This window comes from Phyllostomus discolor, chromosome 3 (genome assembly GCF_004126475.2).
Source record: "Phyllostomus discolor isolate MPI-MPIP mPhyDis1 chromosome 3, mPhyDis1.pri.v3, whole genome shotgun sequence".
NCBI classification, from domain to species: Eukaryota; Metazoa; Chordata; class Mammalia; order Chiroptera; family Phyllostomidae; genus Phyllostomus; species Phyllostomus discolor.
Genome location: NC_040905.2, coordinates 133,459,521 through 133,484,751, shown reverse-complemented (window position 1 = coordinate 133,484,751; position 25,231 = coordinate 133,459,521). Strand labels below are relative to the sequence as shown.

The window sequence follows — 25,231 nt, the reverse complement described above, 5'->3', positions numbered from 1 at the left end:
TGACAGGTCTAAAGGCCAGAGGCAACTCTGTGGTCAATGTAAATGGCTAAAAACAAAAATCTACATGTGAAAAGAATAATTTTGATTTGCCTTTTGTCATGAACAGTGGCAAAAAAAGTTGTAATTCTAAGTCTGTCAGCTCAAGTAATCAGTAGCTATCTACTTGGGTCAAAAAGTATAGAGATCAATTATGAATTTGTCTTGCTTGACTTAAAATTTAAACTTAGTGTCTTATCCTGTAGTGATTCATTTTTTCCTTAAAATAAGTATGTATACTGAATATATGCATGCTTTATGTATATATTTAAATGGTTTCCTTAATTTCTTAGCAGAGTTCTTGTCTTATTTTGGATAAGTTAAAGTTAAAAATCTCATGGCTTTTGAATTCTAAAATTTCAGATTGACCTTTTTTTGGGAGCAATAAGTTGAATGACCGGTAAAAGTTGGAATGGAAAAATGAGGTCACCTATTGAGAAAGCAACATGCTAAACAAAGTTAATATTTAAAAATTAACACCTACTTTTCTCAGCCCATTGACTTTGTATTTTTGTTTTGGGGAGAGATATTTTAATCAATCCTAGGGCTTGACCAGAGTGCACTGGTTGAACGACTCTTCATTTGTCCATATTATGTCAAAATTGGGATGGTGTGGTATATGCATTAGAAATCTCAGCTTGCGTTAACAAGAGTTGCTATATGTGTATATGAACTTTGAGGTAAAAAAATATCAATGAAATATTGGTGAATCAAATCCAGAAGTATTTAAAACAAAGATGCATCAGGATAACAATAAGCTTAACTAGAAAATCAAGAATGATTCATATTAGAGAATTTTTTGCAAGATGGCAGCATAGGTAAATATAGCCCACCTCCATGCATTTACATCATGCATGTAAATACAGCATGACCACATCAAAATTACAACTAAGCTACAAACCAATGATTATTCAGAACTGCCACAAATTGAGCTGGATAGAAGTACCACAACTTCTATCAAGAAGCAATAAGTTGAAGAAAAAACCATATCAAGACTGGTAGGAGGGGCAGAGATACAGAACAAACTGGTCCCACAACCACACATGACAAATAAAAAATGGGAGGGGTATTTCTGGAGTGAGGGGTCCTGGCTCCATACCAGGCCCCCCAGCCGAGGGTTCCAGTGCCAGGAAAATAAGTCCCTATAATGTCTAGCTGTAAAAACCAGTGAGGATTGAGGCCATGAAAGACAAAACCTTCTGGATTTGCAGGCAGTTCCTCTTACAGAGCCCATGTATGGGCTTACTCAGACTCACTCCCTCTGAGCTTTAGCAATGAGGCAGCAGCTTGAAAGGCACTAGAGGCATACAGGGAGTAGCTGAAGTGTCTGGTATCAAGGCGAGACCTGCAGGACAGCTTTCTCCAAGACAGAAGTGCTGGAAGAGGCCATTTTTCCTTTCCTGAGTCCTCCCCTCACAGATCCACAGAGTCAGTAGGCAGGCACCATAGCTGAGACTCCATCAACCTGGATGACACAGTTTGCCCCATCCCGGTGATTCCCTGACGATCTTCTCCACCCATCTTTTGGGTCCACTCAAGCTGTTTTCAGTGTTTTTTCTATATGAAAGTCTTATCTTGCCTCATCTTCAGATTTTCCTAAATTGTCTCAAACAAGCAACATCTGGCCTCAGGGAGACCAATAACTCTCTGTAAGTGGCCACAAGCCCAGCACTAGCAGCAGTTGACTTTGGTTCACAGTGTGGCCTCACTTAGGTATTCCAGGCCCAGCATAAGTAGCAGCCAACTGCAGATCACTTTGTAGCTTATGCCAGGGGCTCACAGGTATTGGCTGACCTTGGCCTGCACCTCCCTGGTGGACCCAGAGCCTGCACACCCCATGGACAGCTACAGACCATGTCAGAGCACCACCATCCAACTACCTCTACAAGCAACACACTCAAAGGACAGACTCAGTGAGCACCAAAGTTATGCTGAAATAAATTCTGCTCTGTGAAGTGGCCCTTGTGTAACTGATCTTCCACGGTGGTCAGAGGTTGGTGGTCAGTGGTCACAGACAGTCCTTGCAGCTGATCAGCCTGGGTAAATCCCTCCCATTGACCTGTCAACAGCAGTCAAAGGTCAACTACAAGAGGAGCATGTATACAGCCCACACAATGAGCACACCTCAAGTACCCAGCTTGGATGATAGGGGAGTCTGTGCCACTGGATCCTACAGAACATCTACTACATTAGGCCACTCTACCATGCTAGGGAGTTGTAGCAGCTCAATAAAATACATAGAAACAAACATAGGGAGTCTGCCAAAATGAGGAGACAAAGAAACATAGCTCAAATGAAAGAACAGAAAAAAAACCCTCCAGGAAAAACAACTAAACAAAATGGAGACAAGCAATCTGTTAGATACAAAGTTCAAAATACTGGTTATAAAGATACTCAATGAACTTAGGAGAAGAGTAGATGAACTCAGAACTTCAACAGCATTAAAAGGGACATGGAAACCATAAAAAAGAATTAGTCAAAAATGAAAAATACACTAACTGAAATGAAGAACAATTTACAGGGAATCAACAGTAGAGCAGATGAAGCCCAGGATCAAATCAGTGATTTGGAATACAAGAAAGTAAAAAACACCCAATCAGAACAGTAAGAAGGAGAAAGAGTCCAAAAATGAGGATAGTGTAAGGAGCCTCCCGAATAACTTCAAATGTACAAACATTCACCACAATGTGGGAGTGCCAGAAGGATAAAAGAGAGCAAGAACTTGAAAATCTGTTTGAAAAAATAATAACAGAAAACTTCCTTATCTTGGCAGAGGAAATACACATACAAGTCCAGGAAATGCAGAGAGTCCCAAACAAGATGAATCCAAAGACATCCACACAATGACACCTCATAATTAAAATGCCAAAACTTAAAGACAAAGAGAGAATCTTAAAAGCAGCAAGAAAAAGTAGTTAGTTACCTACAAGGAGCTCCCCTAAGACTTTCAGCTTATTTCTCAACAGAAACTTTGCAGGCCAGAAGAGATTGGTATGAAATATTCAAAGTGATGAAAAGCAAGGACCTACAACCAAGATTACCCAGCAAGGCTACCATTTAGAGTAAGGACAGATAAAGAGCTTCTTAGACAAGAAAAAGCTAAGGGAGTTTATCACCACTAAACCAGTATTATATGAAATGTTAAAGGGTCTTCTTTAAGAAGACAAAAAATATGAACAATAAAATGACAATAAAAACATATCTATCAATAGTTGAATCTAAAACCAAAATAAAGGAATAAAGGGACATGCAGAACAGAAACAGACTTATAGATACAGAGGATATGTTAATGGTTGCCAGAGGGGAGGGGGGCCAGAAGGAGGGGCAAAAAATGTGTTGGGATTAAGAAATATAAGTTGGTTGACACAGGATAGTCATGGGGATGTAAAGTACAGTATAGAAAATTTAGCAGCCAAAGAATATATATGCAAGACCCATGGGCATGGACAACTGTGTGGAGATTACTTAAGAGCATGGGGATGGTCTGGGTGGACAGGGTCAAAGGGGGAAAAAATTGGAACAACGGTAATAGTACAAACAATAAAATATAACTTAGAGTTAAAAATGATTCACATTAGAAAATCCTTTAAAATAATGCATTAGGTTAAGGCAAAAGGCAGCAGTGTGGAGGTGGAGAGCTAGGAGAAGCTATGGGAGAAAGTAAGGCTCTCCTTTTCCATTTTAGCTTTGGGCAGGGTAGTTCATACAACCTAAAGGAGATTCCACTTGATTCTAATTCAGGACTCAACATTGTTCTTCAGTCCACTATGGCTTGGCTGCAGTAACAGAGGTAGCCAACTTTTAATACATAAATAAAAAATACATAAATCAAAAAAATTTTTATGTTTGCAAAAAGGAACAAAGAATTTTTTTCCCCAGCTCTGGCTGGTGTAGCTCAGTGGATTGAGCACAGGCCTGTGAATCAAAGGGTCACTGGTTTGACTCCCAGTCAAGGCACATGCCTGGGTTGCAGGCCAGGTCCCTGGTGGGGGGCATAGGAGAGGCAACCACATGTTGATGTTTCTCTTCCTCTCCTTCTCCTTCCCTCCCTCCCTCTCTCTCTAAAAATAAAAAAATAAAGTCTTAAAAAAAGAATTTCTTTTCATAGAAAGAATTCTTATTCTTTTTTAAAAAATATTTTATTTATTTTTTAGACAGAGAGGAAGGTGGGAGAAAGAGAGGGAGAGACTTCAATGTGTGGTTGCTTCTCATGTGCCCCCTATTGGAGACCTGGCCCACAACCCAGGCATGTGCCCTGACTGGGAATTGAACTGGTGACCCTTTGGTTCTCAGACCCATGCTCAATCTACTGAGCCACACCAGCCAGTGCAGAATTCTTATTCTAATCAATGGGATATTGATTAGATACTTTATTAGATACTCCATTTGAAATGTATATCTCAAAGATTCAAACTGAAATCTTCAGTTCAAGATCTCTTATGAATACCTTGATTTGCTGAGTTTACAGCACATAGTTTAAAGACTACAGAGCCAGGAGGAGGTTTTCTTGGAGCTGAGAGACAGAACTTTCAATCATGGCGTATGTTGCTTTGAAGAATGGTAGTGGATGCTCAAGAAAGATCTATTCACCATTCATATGCATTCTTCTTCAAGCTGAGACTCTGGGTTTCTTCACATCAAATTCAAGAACAGGGAACTAGGGAAGAGCATGGGACTCTCATTCCATTTTCAAAGGCTACATATCAAACATGCCAACAGATGGGGGGCAATGGTGCCTAAGGGACCAGTGCTTCCACAGGCAGGGTTCAGAAAGACCGGTGATTGTGCTCTCTGGCCAACGTGAGCTGAGAATCCTTTTTCTCTAGGTTTCTCATTTCCTCCTGATCAGCTTCTCAGTGTGTAAAGAACCCATTGTTCTTTCCATTTCAATCATTTTGCAAATGTACACTGTACAGGTATACATTCTCACTTGGGGAAGATGGGACTATTCACTGGTTTCCATTATATTTTGGGCAGATAGGATTTAGTAACTGGAAGGCAGACTCATTAACACTTCAAAAAATAAAAACCATGTCATAATTTTAGTAGATTACTTGAAAAAATAAGAAGGAAACATGCTCTTTCAAAGTAGTGGGGAAAGAATGTCTGGTGTATGAATAATTACCTAGTCATTTGAGAAAAAATAAGATTAGATCCCCAAAGATTAACTGCAGATGAATTCCAGAATTGAATATAAAGCATAAAAATATAAAGGTATTACAGAAATATAATGGGGGCTATATTTATGACCTTAAATTGGACCAAAAGACACAAAGCAAAGGGTATAAAAGAAAGACAGATGTGGTTACACCAAAATAAAAACAACACTCCACAAAGTTAAAAGACAGCTGATAGCTTAGGAGAAATATTTGTAACATATATAACAAAAAATCAATATCAACAATCATATATTAAGAGGGAAAAGATGAACTATCTGTAGAGAAATACACTAAAGATAGAAGACTGAAACTTGCAGAAGAGAAAACACAAAGAGTCAATAAACATCTGAAAAGATGGTATCCTCCTTGGTTATTCATTTGAGTTAATTTTTGTGTGTGGTGAAAAATAGAGGTGAAGTTTCATTCTTTTTCATTTGGGTATCCAGTTTCCTTCTTTACTTAAATTCAACTGATTATAAATGTTGATAATTTCTACACAATAACTTCACAGCAACCTCTAGAATAGTGTCTGACCAAAGAACTAGGCACCATAGCCTACTCTGAAGTACAAACAAGGATGATGACCAAGCTATCATGGTAGGTGAAAAGGGCATTTTGTAAATAGATATGATAGAATGCCATCTTTGTAAAAAATTTTAAAAGCACACAACAAAACTACATGTGTTTTTTGGGTAAAGACAAATTAAAGAGGACTATTAACATTCTGAGTTAATAGTTATGGTTATTCCCCTGAGAAAGGGGGATGTTTTGGGGAGGTAGAGTACTGAAAGGGGTCTTTTTGCTTTACCTCTATGCTTGACTCAAAACTATGAAATATATTCATATTTAACTCAGGTGTGTCATTTCATTTGGACAGCAGATTTTATTGTGTATCTACTGTTTGCCAGGTCCTTAGCACTGTTCTTAGTGCTGAGGATGGAAAGGTGAACAAAACAAAACTCCTTGATCTCTGTATAGATTCGATGCTGATGTGTACAGAGACACAATAAACAAAACCAAAAAATAAAATGAAATAGTATGTCAGATGGTATGAATACTATGGTAAAAATAAATCAGGAGATGGGATAACAATGCTGGGGGAAGTTATTCTAATTTTAGTTCATGGAGAGGGTGGCATTTCAGCCACTTTAAATGGAGGGGATGAGCCTTGTACACACCTGGGGGAAAGCTTATAGGGAAGGGGACAGAAAACACATAGAAAGACTATATAAGTAAAATAGTATTTCAAACATTAAAAAAGCACTGTATTCAAGGGTTTTGGCATCCTTCCTCCATAATGTCACTCTCACCACCTCTCAGGAATGACCTGGTCTGTATTTGATAGCTCAGAAAGTGAATGGGAAGAAGATAAAGGAAGGTTCCCAGCAGGGAAATGGTGAACTCTACCAGAGACTGTGTTTTTTGGGTCTATTCCTTAACAAAGGGAATTCTCAGGCACAGGAGATTTCTGTTGGGAAATGAAGCTCATCCCAGGCAGCTACTTTTGGAAGTTAGACTGAAACCCAGGACAGCATGATAACCATGTGACAAAGGCTCCCAAGACTTCCAGAGAGAATGATGGTGGTATGGGAGGAAGTGCGGACTGGCATTACTACCTCAGTGCAGCTGAGCTCCAAAAAAAAAAAAAAACAAACCAAAAGAAGCCCAGGGGAATGAGCACAAAACCTCAGAGGCAGTGATCTCAGCAGAGGACTTATTGTCAGAGATCAGAAATTCAGTGTCCAAAAGAGCAGCAATATTCCCTGTTGCGAGGTAGGCCATCTTGGGTCATAACTACTTTTTGAGGAGCATGTGTAATATTCAGTCTTATTTACATTATTCCCTATGTTTCCTTCATATCTTTCTTATGATTTTTTCTCCTTCACAAAGAAAAACAGAAAATGATTGATGTCATCCCATGAAAGTGGTACCCGAGAGTAAAGAACACATTAATTATCACCAAGTTAAAACAGAAAGAAGCAACACATGTTTTAAGTGCATTTTGATGTGTGAAAATGCCTTTCTGTAAGGTATGATTTCTGGTACTGACCCCAGCTGTGCTAGACTTAGACGAGAGAGGACATGTGAGGAGGCAAAAGATTCCCAAACCTTCTTGTGACTTTTTCTATTTGGCACATTTCTAAACTCACTGCTACCAATGATACCCAAGCTAAGCCATGTTGAGTTCTCCTATCACTTAGATTTCTTCTATCTCAGTTGATTCCCTTGTGGACTACAGCATTTTGTTGAGCTCAATGAATTCTAAGAAACTAAAAGCAAACTTGTGACAATAAAAGTAGGTCTTGATGCATGTAATGAGTGGCTGAAAACCATTTATAGATGACAGATTTCTTGTCCTGCGTGAGTGTTCACCAAGTCTGATTTGTCCATCTGGTCTTGACCAGATGAGTCCAGTTGTGCCCTCTGGTTTGCTGAGTAGAACATGAGGCTAGCTGTATAGAAATAGGTACATGAGCCCTGGCTGGCGTAGCTCAGTGGATTGAGCATGGGCTGTGAACCAAGCTGTCGCAGGTTCGATTCCCAGCCAGGGTACATGCCTGGGTTGCAAGCCATAACCCCCAGCAACCACACATTGATGTTTCTCTCTCTCTCTCTCTCCCTCCCTCCCTTCCCTCTCTAAAAATAAAAAAAAAGAAAAGAAATAGGTACATTACTATCCCAGGGCTGACATTCCATATTACCACAAACTTGTATGCTTAATTATGATAGTCTAGAGGCTAGAATTCCAAACCAGAGTGCCTGCTAGGCAATATTCCCTCTGAGGGCTGCCAGGCCTGAATCTTTTGTTGCCTCTTCCAGCTTTGGATATTAAATTTATGTTTCAGATAAGACTTTCATGTAATTGAACTGTTTTCAGCTTATTCAATTTATGCTCATTGGCTTATTTTAAAAATATTATAGGTATAGCCTGGAACTTTTCACAAGTTTAAGTTAATACTATGTGTTTGAAAGTTACAGAAACTTCTAATATGTGTTTAATTATTTAGACATCATTTAGTTTGAAACTATTTCCAAGTTTAAACATGTCTTTTAAAAGTACAAAAACTTATGTGTTTAATCATTTAGACATCTGAGAGGTCTTCACTCTTTCTTTTGTTCATATCAGCACCTAGGCAATTTCTCAGTCTGAGTCTGGATTCCAGGATTCCATGGACAGCACCTGAGCTGGCCTGTTATTGTGAAGCAGGATGACAGTCACAAAGAAATCCTTTCTAGTGGATTTTCAAAGACAAAATGTAAAAGTTTATATTTTCCAAAGATGGTCACAACCATATCTTCCATGTCACATGCTCTTCTGCTAAGTGACCTTACCTCTTCCAATCAGGTAGTCACATCTCAGCCCCCTTCCCTAGAACCTGGGCCCTCCAGTGACATCCTCTAAATATGACACAGCAGCAGAGACTTCACTTGGGACTGAGACAAAGTCATAAGATGCCTTGCAGGTCCTCATTGGGCACACTGTCTCTAGGTACATTCTTCTCAGAGTGGATCTTCATGCTGTGGGATCCCAAGCCAGGGAGAGGCCCATGTAGGTGCTCTGGTCAGCAGCCCAGGCTGAATGCCCAGCCCACACCAGCATCTAGGAGAGTCATGTGAATGAGTTTGCTTGCATATATGAGCCCAGTAAAACTCACAGATTGCAGCATGCATTAGAGACTTCCAGTGGAAAACCACATAGGTAAGCCCAGTTAGGAAATGGGAAAGACTGTTTTTTCCAAGTTGGTATAGTTCCAGGTGTTTGTTTTACAGTAAGAGATAAGCAGAACAGTTTTTACTCTGCACTCTCCAGTGGTTCCCCTGTATCCTAAAATCCCACATGTGAACCCAGCCTCATCTTCTACACCTTGGCTCACTCACTTCCCACTTTCTCTAAATTTGGTTTCTCTTTTCTTAAGGATTCTGATGGTAAATCTCTGCTCAGAGACTCACCTTTTTATCCTGTCTGATTGACTGGCTCCTCTGGGTTCACATCAGATTTCTCTTCCTCCTGGTGTTCCCAGGACCTCCTTAATTACACCTGCTCCTATTTGAGGTTGGGAATGTCTCTTCCACAAGGCAATGACTGGGATACAGTTGGGGGTTACATCAATCCAGATGTTTTAATATAGGTTCCAATCAGCAAAAGGGATTCAGTTCGAAAACCCTCAAATCTTTTTGTGACCACACTTGTTAGTATTATCACAGAACCTGTAGACTTTCACTCTAAACACTTTTGCCATTTTAGGTAAAAAAGTTATAAATTGAAGGACCTATGAGGGAAGCCCACAGCGAGGGTCCAGCTGGGCACATGGTCCAGTACAGATACACTTGAACAGTGGCTGCTGGAGGTCTTGGGATCTAAGACCCTAGCTGTCCTCCACTTCATGTCCTCATAAGGATTTATGGGATCCATTAAATAAATACTTTCATCTATTTACATTTCTTTGAGTGGCAACATGAGAACTTTAAACACAAAGACAACAAACGGAACTATATACTTCTTTAGACTGTAGAAAATAGGAAATTTTTCTTTTTAAAAAGTAAATCCTGGCCCTGGCTGGTGTGGCTCAGTGGGTTGGGTGTCATTGTAAAAACCAAGGAGTTGCCAGTTTGATTCCTGGTCAAGGCATGTGGCAGGTTGGGGTGTGTAGGAGGCAAACAATTGATTTTTTCCTCCCTCTCTTTTTCCTTCCCTTTCCCTCTCTCTGAAAAGAAAGAAATAAAAATAAATAAATAAATAAATTCAGGAATGAGGTAGCTAGATGGAAATCAGGCCTCAGACTCTCACTTCTGATGCCCTCACTTATCTCCTACCCCTGAAGCCACAGCACTATTCGATTTCAGCTCTAAATCCAGGAGCTTATTCTTCATTCCTTTCAGCCCCCAAAACACACATTTTCAGCACTCCACTCTTTGGTGCTTCTTCCACTGCAAAGTAGCCACATGATTTTTACAAGCAGTTGGAGAAGATGTCTCAGAAACTGACACTGTGAAATTTGTCTTGTAATTCAGCTGGATTGTAACCATCTTTAGTCAAATGACCATGACCTCTTAGGCCTCTTTCTAGTCTGGAAATCTTATATATGTGTAGCCACTTATTTAATATGTGAATTTTTCCTTATTAAAATAATTTACCTTTGTCTTATGGATCACTTGTCAAATTTTGTTTCATCTAAGGGTTGGGTCAGGCACAACTAATGGGCAGCTGACTTAAGAGCTGCATATTTATCACTAGAAGAGCCAGAAGGCCCCTTGCACCCCTTCCAATGGGCCACTGGCACCTTTAGTTATGTCTCTAGAGCCTAATTACACGTTTTACCATACAAAAGTTAATGTTTTAAAAACAAAAAGAAGCCCCAACTTTCCTTTGAAATTGAGTTTTATTTTAAAAGATAAAAATGTATACATCCTTTTAAAACATAAAAGTGCAAAAGTTATTAGGCAAGTCAATCATACCAAACTCTTTATACAATAATTAAAGAAGTGGTAACATTTTAGCAGTATAAAATGTCACACAATTCAGATCACAGCTTAGATCTTCAAGACTCAAGGGTTTTATCCCACACAATATGGTCTGGTCAGTTTTCAGATAAAATTCCTCCTTTGGACATTCTGGCTCAATTAAGTTTCTCTTTACCACCAGCATCTCACACTGTAGGATAGCTGGCCTCAGTGGCGATTCCACAGTGGTTGTCCCGGTCTCTGGCCATCTTTATGTAGCCATTCATACCCCAAACTGTACCCCAGCTGAAAGTAGAGAGGGTTTTCCATCTTATACAAAGAATCAGACACATTTATCTTGTCAACAATAATGCCTGACACTTAAACAGTGCACCTGAAGCCCACACAGATTCAGAAAGTAGCAAGAGAGTCAGCTGTTCTTTTTCATGGCTGAGTTCAAAACCTACACATGACTTCTATCCAAAAACTTTTCACAGAAGTACAAAATTAGATTGAGAAAGAAAATTCTTGGAGCAAGATGTGTTTCATAATTTTAAAAAAAATTCAAATTTAGAAATGCAATGGTAATAAAACTGTATCAATGCACTGGCAAGCTTGAGGACTTCTGGCCAAAATGGAGGCATATGCACACACACTATGCCTCATCACACAACCAAAAGAAGGACAACAAATTTAAAAACAAAATACAACCAGAACTGCCTGCAAATTGAACTACATGAAAGTCTGACAACCAAAGAGTTAAAGAAGAAACATTCATCCAGACCAGTAGGAGGGGCAGAGATGGGCAGCTGAGATGGAGAGTAGTAGCAGCTGGTGGCAGCTGGCAGACTGGGGGCTCCAACGTTTGCATGTGGATAAACCAGGAGGAATAACTGGAAAATGAGACAGACCCCACAATCCAGGCTTCCAGTGAGGGGAAAGAAAGCCTCAAAACCTATGACTGAAAAAACCTGTGGGAGTTGTGGCAGCAGGAGAAACTCCCAGCCTCACAGGAACATTTGTTGGAAAGACCTACAGAGTCCTAGAATGTACACAAAACCACCACCTGGGAATTAGCACCAGAAGGGCCCAATTTGTTTGTGGGTAGTGGAGGAAGTTACTGAAAGCCAGCTGAGAGCCCAGCAAGTGAAATTATTCCCTCTTGGACCCCTCCCCCAGATACAGAGCCACAATGTGGCAATGTGGGTGGCCCTGCTGTGGTGAATATCTAAGGCTCTGCCCCTTACTACATAGTAGGTATGCTGAGACAAAAAAAAAAAAAGCCCAAATGAAAGAACAGAATGAAGCTCCAGAAAAAATACAACTAAATGATGAAAAGATAGCCAACCTATCAGATACACACTTCAAAACACTGGTGATCAGGATGTTCACAGAATTGGATGAGTATAGTCACAACACAGAGGAAAGAGTGAAGGCTATGAAAAGTGAAATAAATGAAAATGTACAGGGAATCAACAGTGAAGAGAAGGAAACCAGGACTCAAATCAACAACTTGGAACAGAAGGAAGAAATAAACATTCAACCAGAACAGAATGAAGAAACAAGAATTAAAAAACATGAAGGCAGGTTTAGGGACATCTGGGACAACCTTAAACATTCCAGCATCCAAATCACATGGGGGCCAGAGGTAGCAAAGGAAGAGTAAGAAATGGAAAACTTATTCGAAAACATAATGGAGAACTTCCTCAATCTGGCAAAGGAAATAGACTTCCAGGAAGTCTAAGAAGCTCAGAAAGTCCCAAAGAATTTGGACCCAAAGAAGCACACACCAAGGAACATTATAATGACATTACCCAAGATTCCAGATAAGGAAAGAATCTTAAAAGCAGCAAGAGAAAAGGTGACAGTTACCTACAAAGGAGTTCCCCTATGACTGTCAGTTGATTTCTCAAAAGTGACCTTACAGGCAAGAAGTCACTGGAAATAAGTATTCCAAGTCATGAAAGGCAAGGACCTACATCCAAGATTCCTTTATCCAGGAAAGCTATCATTTAGAATGGAAGGGCAGATAAAGTGCTTCCCAGACAAGGTCAAGTTCAAGGAGTTCATCATCACCAAGCCCTTATTATATAAAATGTTAAAGGGATTTATCTAAGGAAAAGAAGAAGCAAAATATGAACAGTAAAATGACAACAGACTCACAACTATTAACAACCAAACCTAAAAAAAACTAAGCAAGCAACTAGAACAGGAACAGAACCATAGAAATGGAGATCACATGCAGGGTTATCAGTGTGAAGGGGGATGAGGGAAGATGGGGGAAAAGATACAGTGAATAAGTAACATAAATGGTAGGTAGAAAAATAGACAGGAGGAGATTAAGAATAGCATAGGAAATGTAGAAGCAAAAGAACTTTTATGTATGACCTATGGACATGAACTAAGGGTGCGGGGTGGAGGGGATGCGGGTGGGAGAGAGGGTTCAGGGTGAAGGAGAATAAAGGGGGGAAATGGGATAACTGTAATAGCATAATCCATAAAATATGTTTTAAAAAATGCTTTGGCATGCTTGAGATAATATCTTCATGTTATATGTAAATATTCATGTCTGTGTTCACCCTATGTGGGATAAAGACTTCTGGGATTTCAGAAGTGTGTTCAAGGTTGAGTACCTATATCCAAATACTGTTTCCAAAAAGGATTCCCTTCCCAATATCAAACATAATTATTTGTGGCATTTTTTACCTGTTCTTGACAATCCAATATTTATTGTTATCCAGTAGTGCTCCTTCAAAGCCATAGCCAACAACCAGAACACCATGATTCAGGTTCTTGGGGCTGCATTTTGGGTCATAATAAATACCTGAGAAAGTAAAAGTCAATGTTGGGGTGAGAACCTCCTAGTGAGACATGATAGTAATTCAGCCTATCAACCACCATAAGGGAAGCATCCCCAAATTCACTCAAATAACATAAATCTAGGTAAGATTTAAAAACAAGGTTTTTTTTGCCCTTGCCAGTTGGTTCAGTTAATTGGAACATTGTTCCATACACCAAAAGTTTGCAGACTCAATTCCCAGTTAGGACGCAAACTTAGGTTGTGGGTTTGATCCCTGGTCAGGGTATGTACTGGAGGCAACTGATCAGTGTTTTTCTGTTTCTCTCTCACATTGATGTTTCTTTCTCCCCCTACCCCGAACTTCCTCTCTCTGAAGCCAATAGACATACCCTCGGGTGAGTATTAAAAAAAAGATTTAAAAAAATCTAGGCTAGGGTGCTAGGCCCTTCTGTAATATTAATAGAAATGCAAATTGCCACTAGGTATTGTATGTGCCCTGACCAGGGACCAAATCCACAACATTTTCATATATGGGACAATGTTCCAACCAATTGAGCCACCTGGCCAGGACAACCACTATCACTTTTAAAAACAACTTGTCAAAAGACATAAAAGACCACTCATTGAAACTTTATTCTAGTTTTAGGATGTCAGTCTAAGAAAACAGCACAGAACACAAAATTAGTTGAACCAAGGGTTTTTCCAGTTTTAATTTCAGTAGTAAAATTCTTTGAAAATTAAAAAAACTTTTTATCCTCACCCAAGGACATTTTTTTGTTGCCTTTAGAAAGGAAGGAAGAGAAAAAAAAGAGAGAGAAACATAGATGTGAGAAACATCGATTGGTTGCTTTCTTGTACATGCCCCAACTGGGGATTGAACCCACAACCTGGACATGTACCCTGACCAGGGATTGAACCTGTCACCATGTGATTTGTGGGTTGATGCTCCCACCAACTGAGCCACACTATCCAGGGCAAATTCTTTGAACATTTTAAAGGTCTACCAATTTAAAAAAATAAAGTAAATTAAGCTGTATTGATCAAATATGTAGTCACTTGATATATTTACAAAGCACTTAAAATCATGGGGATATGGTTTAAGTATTGTCAAATGGACAACATCTGGCACAAATATTACATATATAGGATGCCCACCTATGTTAAATCCACACACTCAGAAATTCTATATCGAATTCTACATAAAGAAGAGAGAGTCTTCTGGTATGTCAGGGTGGTTTTATAATTTTATGCCTAAATTTATATAAAGACAAATGCTTACCTCTTTTATAGAACTGGAAGGATATAAGGCTTGCATCTATACCAACAGAAATGGGCCCCACACTTGCCACTGCTTTCATAAGAGATGTCTCTTGCTTATGGATGTTCACATAACCAGTGTCATTGGCAACAGAAAACTCAGGTTTGTATTTGCAAGATTCATCCTTTTAAAGGCAAAAGGGGAGGGACCTGATTACAACCTACTTCCTAGAGAATGAGTTCAAGACAGTGTACAGTTTAATGATTTCCAAATCAAGTTTGTAGTAAAGCATCCCAGGAGGTGAAGTGCTATTGGTTGCTTTGAAATCGAAGAACTAACTGGTGTGTCTATTCAATGAGATACTTTTGGTCTACCTGTCCATGAGAAATTTTTCCTCTGGAGAAATCTGTACTATATACAAAATAGTGTATAAATCTCCATGTAGCATAGAAGTAGGAACAGCTATATGGTAACCATCTAAATGGAGAATTGGGTAGTTCTGACAGTTTGCAGATGTAGGTTCTACAGACAAAAATGTGAATTCTAAATATGGCATTTGCTGTCTCTGAGGGGTTCAACTCTCAAAAAACAGAGATAAAATAGTAAGATAAGAAGTGTGGAGTTTGGAAGATGTGGCCAAGTAGGTGGAAGCTGAGCCCATTTGCTTGTGTCCCCAGCTAATCTTCAACTGATTTTCAACTGATCTTCTAAAAAGTGACCTGAACAATCAACAAAATCTTAGTGATAGGAATTTTTGAAGCCAAGGAGTGCAAAGGAGGCTTTGTTCCACCCAGTAAAAGATTTTACAAGTTGAAGGGGAAATATCCTGCATGAAGTGACTGAAGCAAAGGAGAGAGCAGAGGAGACACAATGCAGCTCGGGGGTTCCCATCTCTCTCAGAGTGGGGGGGGGCTTGGTCCTGCACAGGGAACTCCCAACCCTAATTGGGAGAGACTTGGGAGAATATATGGAGTCTGGGAGACTTGGGCTGCACACACAGCAAGCAGAATATCCATGGCTGCAGCACCAACTGGAAGAGTCCAGGTGACAAATTCTGGCTATCAGAGGTACTGACAGGCTGTGGCCAGCCCTGACCAAGAAAGACCTTTTGCCTTTGGGGTAGTGAAGTGTGTGGAGAGCCTCACAGTGGCTCAGAGCTTCAGTGTGGGTGCTACACCGGGACTTTTTTAAAGAGGGGAGTGGAGGTATGGCTGAGCAGGGAACCCGCACACACACGCAGCTGTCCTGCCAGCAAAGAGGCCAGATTCAAAGCACAGTTCATGTCCACTGAACCTAGCTGGGCAGGAAGAGCAGAAGGCTGAACAGCAAAGGGATTGTGGAGCCCCAAGTCCAACTGATATGCAGGGGGCTGTATGTAGAACAAAGGCTTGGGGTCTGAGTCTCCTGCAGGAGCAATGAGCTAGGAACTGGATGGGCTGGAGCTGAGTACCTGAGATTCTTTGCAGTCAGGCAGGGACACCCAAACCTCAGAATATAAACCTATGGAAAGGGGGAAAATGCCCATCCCCCACCTGCAGGATTGCAATCTCTGTAAGACCAGGCTCAAGAGTCCTGTGCCTGGTGTGTATCCTCAGGGGTAAGAAAAAGAATCTCTAAAGGGGCCCTTTATGAACTTTTATCAGACACTGTGCTGGTTCCTCCTCAGGACCTATCCATTGAACAGCAAAGCAGAGAGATTAGAAATTGGCACAGCAAGAGTTACTCAGGGCCCCACCCAGCTTTGGCTCTCACACAGAACTATCATCAGCACCAAGCAAGAAAGAGTGGACCCTTTTACACAGATTGGTCCCTCACATGAAACAGACAAATAATTCATCAGAAGCTATAGATTAGTAAAAATAATCTGGGACAGACCAAGATGTGTGGCACAGGGGCAAAGAACAAACCCACCATCTTCCCTGAAGGCTGAACAGTACCTCCTGGGGAATGATCCAGGGATCTCACCCTCCTGATTGCACCAGAGGCCCCCACAGGAGGCAGGTGGAGATGGTACATGTGGTGCTGTTGGACATTAAATGAACCACCCCTTGGCCTTGTGCTGATAAAAAGTGAGCAGGGCAGAACAGTGGAGACCGGCCAAGCCTGAAGGAGACAGCCACAGATTATGGATCACTATCTTTGAACAGGCTGCCTAAAGCTAGACTGGGACTGCAACTGACATCAGGGACAGATCCTGAAGGAGAAGACAATGAACAAATACTAGACTCTGCTGAAAAAATTCCACCTTATTAGTTTTCATTATTGGTGCTATTTTGTTCTTCTGCATAGCTTTTTGACATTGTTTCTTTGTTTTCAATTTGTTCTTATTATCTCACTATTTTGTATTTTATTTTTACATATTTCTTAATTTTATTATTTGAGTTTTAATTCCAAACTCAAATTATACTCTTCTTTTCTCTTACTCCATTTTGCTTTCATCCTTCTCTTTCTTATTTTTGTATTAAATATTTTTTCCCTTTCTACTCCTTGTTTCTATTCCTCACTCTTACTATTTCTTCTTCCTTCATCCTCTCAAAATCATCTTTGCTTTCATTAGTGATCTCACATTATTTTTCCCTTTTTTATAAAATCCTTATTGTCATTCTACATTTATTAATATTTGTTCAGTTGTCATTGATGTTGGGGTTGTTGTTACATTCTTCAATTCTATCCCTAGGTGTTCGCTATTTTTTATTTTAAATCTTATATTTTACTGTTTCCCATCCTACTTTATTTCACTTTCTTCCTGCCCTGTCTTATTTTCATTTTAAACTTTATTTTCTCTCTTTCTTAGCCTTGTTTCTAATGCTTATGCTTATTACTTCTCCTGCCCATCCTCTCAAAATCAGTTTTCTTTACTTTAGATATCTCACAATCTTTTTTCCCTTTTATTTCTTTTTTTCCTTCTTATAATATTATCTTTCCACCTTTATCAATCTTTGCTCCTTTGTGGTGGATATCACTGCTATGGTTGTTTTTCTTCAATTTGGTTCTTATTTTTTCATGATTTTTTTCTACAAATCTTCATATTGTACTTTTTCCTTGTCTTATTCCAGTTTGCCCTATTCCCTTCCTATTTTATTTATGTGGTAAATTGTATTTTCTCCTTTTCTTCACCTTATTTCTATTCCTTACTCTTATTATTTTTCCTCCCTCTACTGTCTCAAAATCATTTTTCTTTCCATTGCTTACTTTATATTCTTTTCTCCTTTCATATAATATTCTTATTCTCTTTCCATCTTCATAAATATTAGCTCATTTGTTGTTGATATCATGGTAGTGGTTGGGGGATATTTTTACTACTGTGGGTTTTGTTTGCTGGGGTGTTTTGTTATGTTCTGGCAGCTCCTGTACAACAGCATACAGCAGATGTTGTGGGGGTTGTCACTCTCAGTCAGCCAGTCAGGGGGGAGAGCCCAACAATGAATAAGCCAACCAAAACCCAATTACAAAAAAGAGCCCACATAAAGTGCATAAAGGACATCACTAGAGTATCCAGCTCAGGAGTTTGGGAGATCATACCACTGAGTACCACAGGATTACTACCACAGAGATTTAGGGGAACAGCAGGACAATATGAAACATAACTATTCACATCATAGAGATTCCAGAAGGAGAAGAAAAAGAGCAAGAGATAGAAAACCTGTTTGAAAACATAATGACAGAAAGCTTCCCTAACTAGTTGAGGGGAAAAAGTCATACAGGTTCAGGAAGCACAGAGGATCCCAATCAAGTCGAATTTAAGATGCCTACACCAAGACACATCATAATTAAAATGTCAAAATTCAAAGACAAAGAGAGAATCTTAAAGGCAAGAATAGAGAAACAGCTAGTAACATACATGTGAGCTCTGATAAGGCTATCAGATTTCTCAACAGAAACATTACAAGCCAGAAGGGAATGGAATGAAATATTCCAAGTAATGAAAAGCAAAGGCCTACAACCAATACTACTCTACCCAGCAAGGCTCACATTTAACATGAAAGGTGAAATAAGGAGCTTCCCAGACAAAAAAAAAAAAAGGGCTAAAAGAATACATTTCTATGAAATCAGCATTGCAAGAGATGCTAAAAGGATTGCTTTAAGAAGATGAAGGACTTCTTTAAGATAGATAGATAGATAGATAAACATAGGCACAGAAATCAAGGAAGAAATAAAAATTACATAAAAACAAATGAAAATGAACACACAACAACCCAAAACCTATGGGTCACAGCAAAGGCAGTCCTGAGAGGGAAATTCATAGCAATATACTCCTAACTAAAGAGATAGAAAAATCTCAAATAAACAACCTAACCCTACATCTAATGTCTAGAGGAACAACAACAAACAAAGCCAAGAGTGTGTAGAAAGAAGGAAATAATCAAGATCAGAGCAAAATAAAATAACATAGAAACTAAAAGGACAATTCAAAGGATCGATAAATCTAGGAGCTGATTCTTTGAAAAGATAAACAAAATTGACAAACCTTTAACCAGAATCATCAAGAAAAAAAGAGAGAGGACCCAAATAAATAAAATCTGAAATGAAAGAGAGGTAATAATTAATACCACAGAAAAACAAAGGATTGTAAGAAATTACTATGAACAACTATATGCCCGGAAATTAGAAAACCTGGGCAAATGAATATATTTCTAGAAACATACAATCATCCAAAACTGTATCAAGAAGCAGAAACCCTGAGTAGACTGATAAAAACTAGCAAAATTGAAGCAGTGATCAAAAACCTCTCAGCATACAAAAGCCCTGGCTGGATGACTTCACAGGTGAATTTTATCAAACATTCAAAAGAGAACTAACTCCTCTTTGTCTCAAACTATTTCAAAAAATTCAAGAAGAGGAAAGACTCCCAAACTTTTTTATGAGGCCAGCATCATCCTAATATCAAAACCAGATAAATGCACATCAAAGAAAGAAAGCTACAGGCCAATATTGCTGATGAACATAGATGCTAAAATCCTCAAGAAAATATTGGCAAACCTCATCCAACCATATATTAAAAGTATCATACATCATGATCATGTGGGATTCATCCCAGGGATGCAAGGATGCTACAGTATTAGCAAATCAATAAACATAATACATCACCTAAACAAAAGGAAAGACAAAACCACACGATCATATCAATAAATGCTGAAAAAGCATTTGATAAAGTACAGCACCCATTTATGGTAAAAAACATTCAGAAAAGTGGGAGTATGGGGAGCATTCCTCCACATAATAAAGGCCACATATGAGAAATCTACTGCCAACATCATACTCCAAGGGCAAAAACTAAAAGCTTTTCTTTTATGATCAGGAAAATGACAAAGCTGTCCACTCTCACCATTCATATTCAACATAGTACTGGAAATACTAGCCACAGTGATCAGACAATAAAAAGAAATAAAAAGCATCTCAGTTGGGAAGGAGGAAGTAACACTGTCATTATTTGCAGGCAACATGATAGTGTACATGGAATTTATATGGAATCCAAAAAGACCCCAAATAGCCTCAGCAACCTTGAGAGAGAAGAATAAAGTTGGAGGGATTATAATATCTCATAAAACTAACAGATCAAAATAGCCTGGTCCTGGTATGAGAATAGACACATAGATCAATGGAACAGAATAGAGAACCCTGAAATAATCCCATGTCTCTATGGTCAATTAATATTTGCCAAAAAAGGCACAAGCACACAATGGAGTAAAAATAGTCTTTTCAATAAATGGTGTTGGGAGAACTGGACATGTCCATGCAAAACAATGAAACTCAACCACCAACTTATACCATACACCAGAATAAACTCAAAATGGATAAAAGACTTAAATATAAGCTATGGTACCATAAAAGTCTTACTGAAAAACATAGGCAGTAAAATTTCAGATATGCCACATAGCAATATTTTTGCTGCTATATCTCCTAGGGCAAGGGAAATAAAGGAAAAAATAAATAAATGGGACTACATAAAATTAAAAAGTTTCCACATAGCAAAAGAAACCATCATCAAAATGAAAAAGGACCTGATTCTATGGAAAAATATATCTACTAATGATATATTGGACAAGGGTTGATCTCCAAAATATATAAAGAATTCATATGCCAGGTGGTGAAAATCAAATACTGTATAATCTCATCTATAAGTGGAATCTAATAAAAAAAACAAACAAGCATGCAAAATATAACCAGAGACATTGAAATAAAGAATAAGCTGACAGTAACCAGAGTGGAGGAGGAAGAGGGATAATGGGGGAAAACAGGGCAAGGGCCATCAAGGAACATGTATAAAGGACACATGGACAAAGCCAAAGGGGGTAGGTTTGAGTGTAGGAGGCAGGAATAGGTGGAATGGGGGGCATAGGGGGGTGCAAATGGAGACAATTGTACTTGAACAACAATTTTTTAAAAAGAACTCATATGACTCTCACCAGGAAGACAAACAATCCATTTAAAAAATAGGCAAAGGACCTGAATAGACACTTCTCCAAGGAGGACATATAAACATATGAAAAGATGCTCAATATCACTAGCTATCAAAGAGATGAAAATTAAAACCACAATGAGATATCACCTCACACCTGTTAGAATGGCTATCATTAATAAATCAACTAACAAGTGCTGGTGAGGATGTAGGGAAAGGGGAACCTTAGTGTACTGTTGGTGGGAATGCAAATTGGTACAGCCACTGTGGAAAACAGTATGGAGCTTCCTCAAAAAATTAAAAATGGAACTGCCTTTTGACCCAGCAATGGAATTGCTGGGAATATACCCTAAGAATCCCAAAACACCAATTCAAAGGAACTTATGCATCTCTATGTTCGTAGCAGCACTATTTACAATAACCATGTGCTGGAAACAGCATAAATGCCCATGAGTAGATGAGTGGATCAAAAAACTGGTATATTTACACAATGGAATACTATGTCGCAGCAGAAAGAAAGAAGGAGCTCCTACCTTTCACGACAGCATGGATGGGACTGGAGAATATTCTAACTGAAATAAGCCAGGCAGCGAAAGACAAATACCATATGATCTCACTTTTAAGAGGGATGTGAAGAACAAAATAAACCAACAAGCAAAATAGAACCAGAGACATAGAAACATGGAATGGGCTGACAGTGGCCAGAGGAGAGGAGGATAATGGTGGAAAGAAGGGGATGGGACTAGTCAAAGAACATGTATGGGTGACTGATGGACATGGACAATAGTGTAGGGAATGACTGAGGGAGCAGGTGATGGGCTGGGCAGAGGGGGACAAAGAGGGGAAAATTGGGAAAACTATAATAGAATAACTGTAATTTTTTAAAATATAAGAAGTGTATTTTACCCTTGCATGATATGGATAAGATTCTTCTGAGTCCAAGCCTTTGTTGTCCTTGACATACTGGAAGGCATTATGTACTAGGCCTCCATTACAGCCATAATTGCCTTGAGGCTGAGAGCAGTCCACCAGGTTCTGCTCACTCAGGGAAATAAGTTTGCCAGTTTTCCGGAACATCTGTCCTTCAAGGGTACCAGTTGCACTGAAAGCCCAACAAGAACCACACTGACCCTGAAAACAAAATTCAAAAGTGCTTAGTCTACAAAACAAATAGCAAGACTTTGGCAACATCTGGTATATTTAAAAAATAGAAACTGCACACTGTTCCATGGTCTACATTTCATGGAAAGCAACTCCTTTATGACTCGACTCTTAGAGAGAGACCTGGTGAATGCTGTCATACCTGATCCTTCACAGGAGTGACATAGCCTTTCTCTCTCCAATCCAAAGATGGGGGGATCTCAGCAGAGGGAGATTCCTGAAACACTTTCCTCTTCCTGTACTTTTGGTATTGAAAACCATTCATCACCTGCCTAAATTCTTCATTAGTCTTCAAGGGAAAGATAATAGAATGTTATAAAGAAGAGATCATTTGGAAAAGTACTAGGACAGGGAGCACAAAAACTGAAGTCTCCCGTGCCACACTCACCATGTCACCAAAGGCATTCATTGCCATGGTGAAGCTATGTTTCCCTTGGCTGTGTTCCTGATTGTGCATTTCGATCATTTTCATATTCTTCTCCCACACTGCTCTCCTCCATCCTTCTTCATTCTAGAGACAAAACAAATAGGCTATGACATTTATTTTTATTTAAACCAACTCACCTCCACTAGTGGTTCCTGTTTATTCATCAAATGGATTTACAGCAGAGAGGAAGACAAACCACTGTCAGGGAAGGTTTTATACTTCTGGGAGCTGTTCTCCAGCACCCACACAGCAAGGATGTATGTCTGTGTTGTGTCAGTGATGGGGTGTTATGAAGTTATGGCCTCGGTAAGGGCTGGTCTCAACTACTCTGCTTTAAACTCTCCACAGCAAGGGCCATTTTCTGCGGGTTCCCTACGAACAGTTACAGATATTATCAACCTCGTCATATAGTTTCTTGTGTGTTGTCTTCCACTGGTTCCATCGTACAGCTAATCTGTGATCAAGTTTTGGAGCAGCCGAGGCTATTCCCAAGCAAAGGGCAGCCAGGAAGAGTGAAGGATTCATGTTTCAGAAACCTAAGAAGGAAAAAGAAATGAGTCTCTGATTAGTCCCATCTTCTAAAAAGCTACCCTATTTTCTTCTGAGATGTTACAGCCTCTACAATGGAGTGAAAACATTTCATTTATCCTCGCAAGTATTTACACAAGGTCTGTGGAGGAAGGCTAAAGACATGAGAGGAAAAAAGCAGCCCGGAGACTCCCATTCCCACGACCAGACAGGGTAAGGGTCACCAGGGGTCTGAAAAACAGTTCAGGATCCCGAAACACAGTTTGCTGCGGGCCAAACACTGCAAGAGGCGTGCCGCCCCGCTCCCAGCCCTTCGCGTCCGCCAGCCGCTTCCAGAGGATGTTGAAGCGGTGCAGGGAGTGGCAGCTCCCACTGCCCAGAGGTCCGCTGCGTCAGACCTACGGACATCCACTTCTGGAATCCTGAACCCTCGACCCCAAAGGCTGGCGGCCGCCCCAATTCCCGGAGTGGCCCAGCCGCACCAGGCCCAGGTCAGGGGGGTGCTCATCTGCGGAGGCAGGGGCTGCCAAAACACACCAGCAAAGGCTGGTCCAGGGATCTTCCTGGCTAGACTGTGGCCCTCAGGCTTTCCATTTAAGGCCCGGGATTCCATCCCGCCCCAGCCCCTCCCCCGCGCCAGCCCGCGCTAAGATTGGCTGAGCTGGTATGTGGGCGGAGCCTTCAGGTGCCGGGACTCGGGTTGCGTGACAAGGCTTGGTCCCAACAAGCCCCAGGGCAGAGGTACGCACCTACCACAGTGGACAACTCAGGGCTAGGAGCTGTGGGCCTTGGGACCGCGCTAAGGAGGGTCTCGCTCCTCCCTAGGGACCTGGATCAACCAAACACTCCGAATTTACGCTCTCAGCGAGCCGTTTACGGAAAAAATGTGTACAGGACGCTCCAAGTGGATTTTCAGTGTAGCCCTGCGTCCTTTAGAGTTCTGGTTAAAATCTCCCGAGCGCGGAGGACAGTAAAATCTAGTCTAGTGGTTCCTGTTTATTCCGCAGCAAACTGTGGGGCAGGCTGCAAGATTACTGTGGTAGGTTTAAATATTAAATGGAAAGGCTGAGACTAAGAAACTGTTAGAAAAGGGACATGTAGATTGTTTCTTAAAAAATGCCGAAAGAACATCATGCAGGGGATAATAAGCACAAAATCAATCTTGTTGATTGATTTACTTAATGAATGGGTTGACTGTTCAACTCTACAGGAAAAGCACTGTTTTATTTCTGTAAATAAAAAAGGACAAACATACCATGTTTCTGATTTTTGTTCCTTAAATTCTTAATTATGTACTTTAATATTTAATATGTAAGTGTATTTTCCTCCATTTAAAATATTTTCACAAACTGTCACTTAAATCCTGACATTGCGTAAAGTAGAAATCATTGAAGCAAAAGTTACTAAAGCAAATTTCTTACATTAAATCTCAAGAAAAGCTTATTGAGTAAGATGATAAATCCAAAACATAGAGAGTAGGGAGGTAAACAGTTTCTACTTTCCTTCTTTTATTAAACCATATGTTTCTGTAAATAACTCAGAAAAGTCCACTATTTTATAAGTGTCTTCATACAAATATCAAAACTCTTTTCCATGAAACTGTAACTGGTAGTAAACCACTTCATAAATAGGTAACTTTTAAAAGTAATTCTTGGTTCATTGAACTTAAACAAATTGGGGTTATTATATTGGGAAAAGGTATTAAGTGGCCTTGGGCTCTCAAATACCATCACACCAGATTTGTTCATTCCCCTATAGTTTAAAACTTCTAAAGTTAGGGTAAAGAATTATGTCTCATTTTCCTAGTGAGCTAAAGAAATCTAGATATATGCATGCAAAAATATGCTTTCACAGATGCTGCATTTTAAATAGGAATCAGGACAGCCTATCAACTGCATTTTATCAAAGGCAGAGCTAAGGATTGGTCATGTGACTAAAATGTGACCATTTTAATAATAGTACTCATTTAAGTTATCTAACAAAGAAATGGAGATAGAAGAGTAGGAATAAGAACAAAATG

General features: G+C 39.7%; 1 protein-coding gene across 2 annotated transcripts; it reads right to left on the bottom strand.

The window, feature by feature from the left end:
• Nucleotides 1-10,557: 10,557 nt before the first annotated feature.
• LOC114512568 (cathepsin L1-like) lies at nucleotides 10,558-23,793 on the bottom strand. Of its 2 annotated transcripts, XM_028531498.2 has the most exons (8): nucleotides 23,436-23,793; nucleotides 23,083-23,219; nucleotides 22,645-22,767; nucleotides 22,399-22,545; nucleotides 22,002-22,226; nucleotides 14,717-14,879; nucleotides 13,344-13,461; nucleotides 10,558-10,943 (listed from the first exon to the last, which is right to left on the bottom strand). In XM_028531498.2, the coding sequence occupies exons 2-8, from the start codon at nucleotides 23,206-23,208 to the stop codon at nucleotides 10,844-10,846; spliced, it is 1,002 nt and encodes a 333-aa protein (XP_028387299.1). In that variant the 5' UTR covers nucleotides 23,209-23,219; nucleotides 23,436-23,793; the 3' UTR covers nucleotides 10,558-10,843. The 2 variants fall into 2 exon arrangements, with proteins under 2 accessions (XP_028387299.1, XP_035877360.1); XM_036021467.1 differs by lacking the exons at nucleotides 23,083-23,219; nucleotides 23,436-23,793 and adding an exon at nucleotides 22,880-23,065.
• Between the last annotated feature and the right edge of the window lie 1,438 nt (nucleotides 23,794-25,231).

Excerpts from the sequence above, each read along its gene's own strand:
- LOC114512568 (XM_028531498.2), bottom strand. The coding sequence starts at position 23,208 with ATGAATCCTTCACTCTTCCTGGCTGCCCTTTGCTTGGGAATAGCCTCG. Across the intron at positions 22,227-22,398 it reads TCACTCCTGTGAAGGATCAG|GGTCAGTGTGGTTCTTGTTG; the intron begins GTATGACAGCAT and ends TTTTGTTTTCAG. Across the intron at positions 10,944-13,343 it reads TATTGGATTGTCAAGAACAG|CTGGGGTACAGTTTGGGGTA; the intron begins GTAAAAAATGCC and ends CTCTACTTTCAG.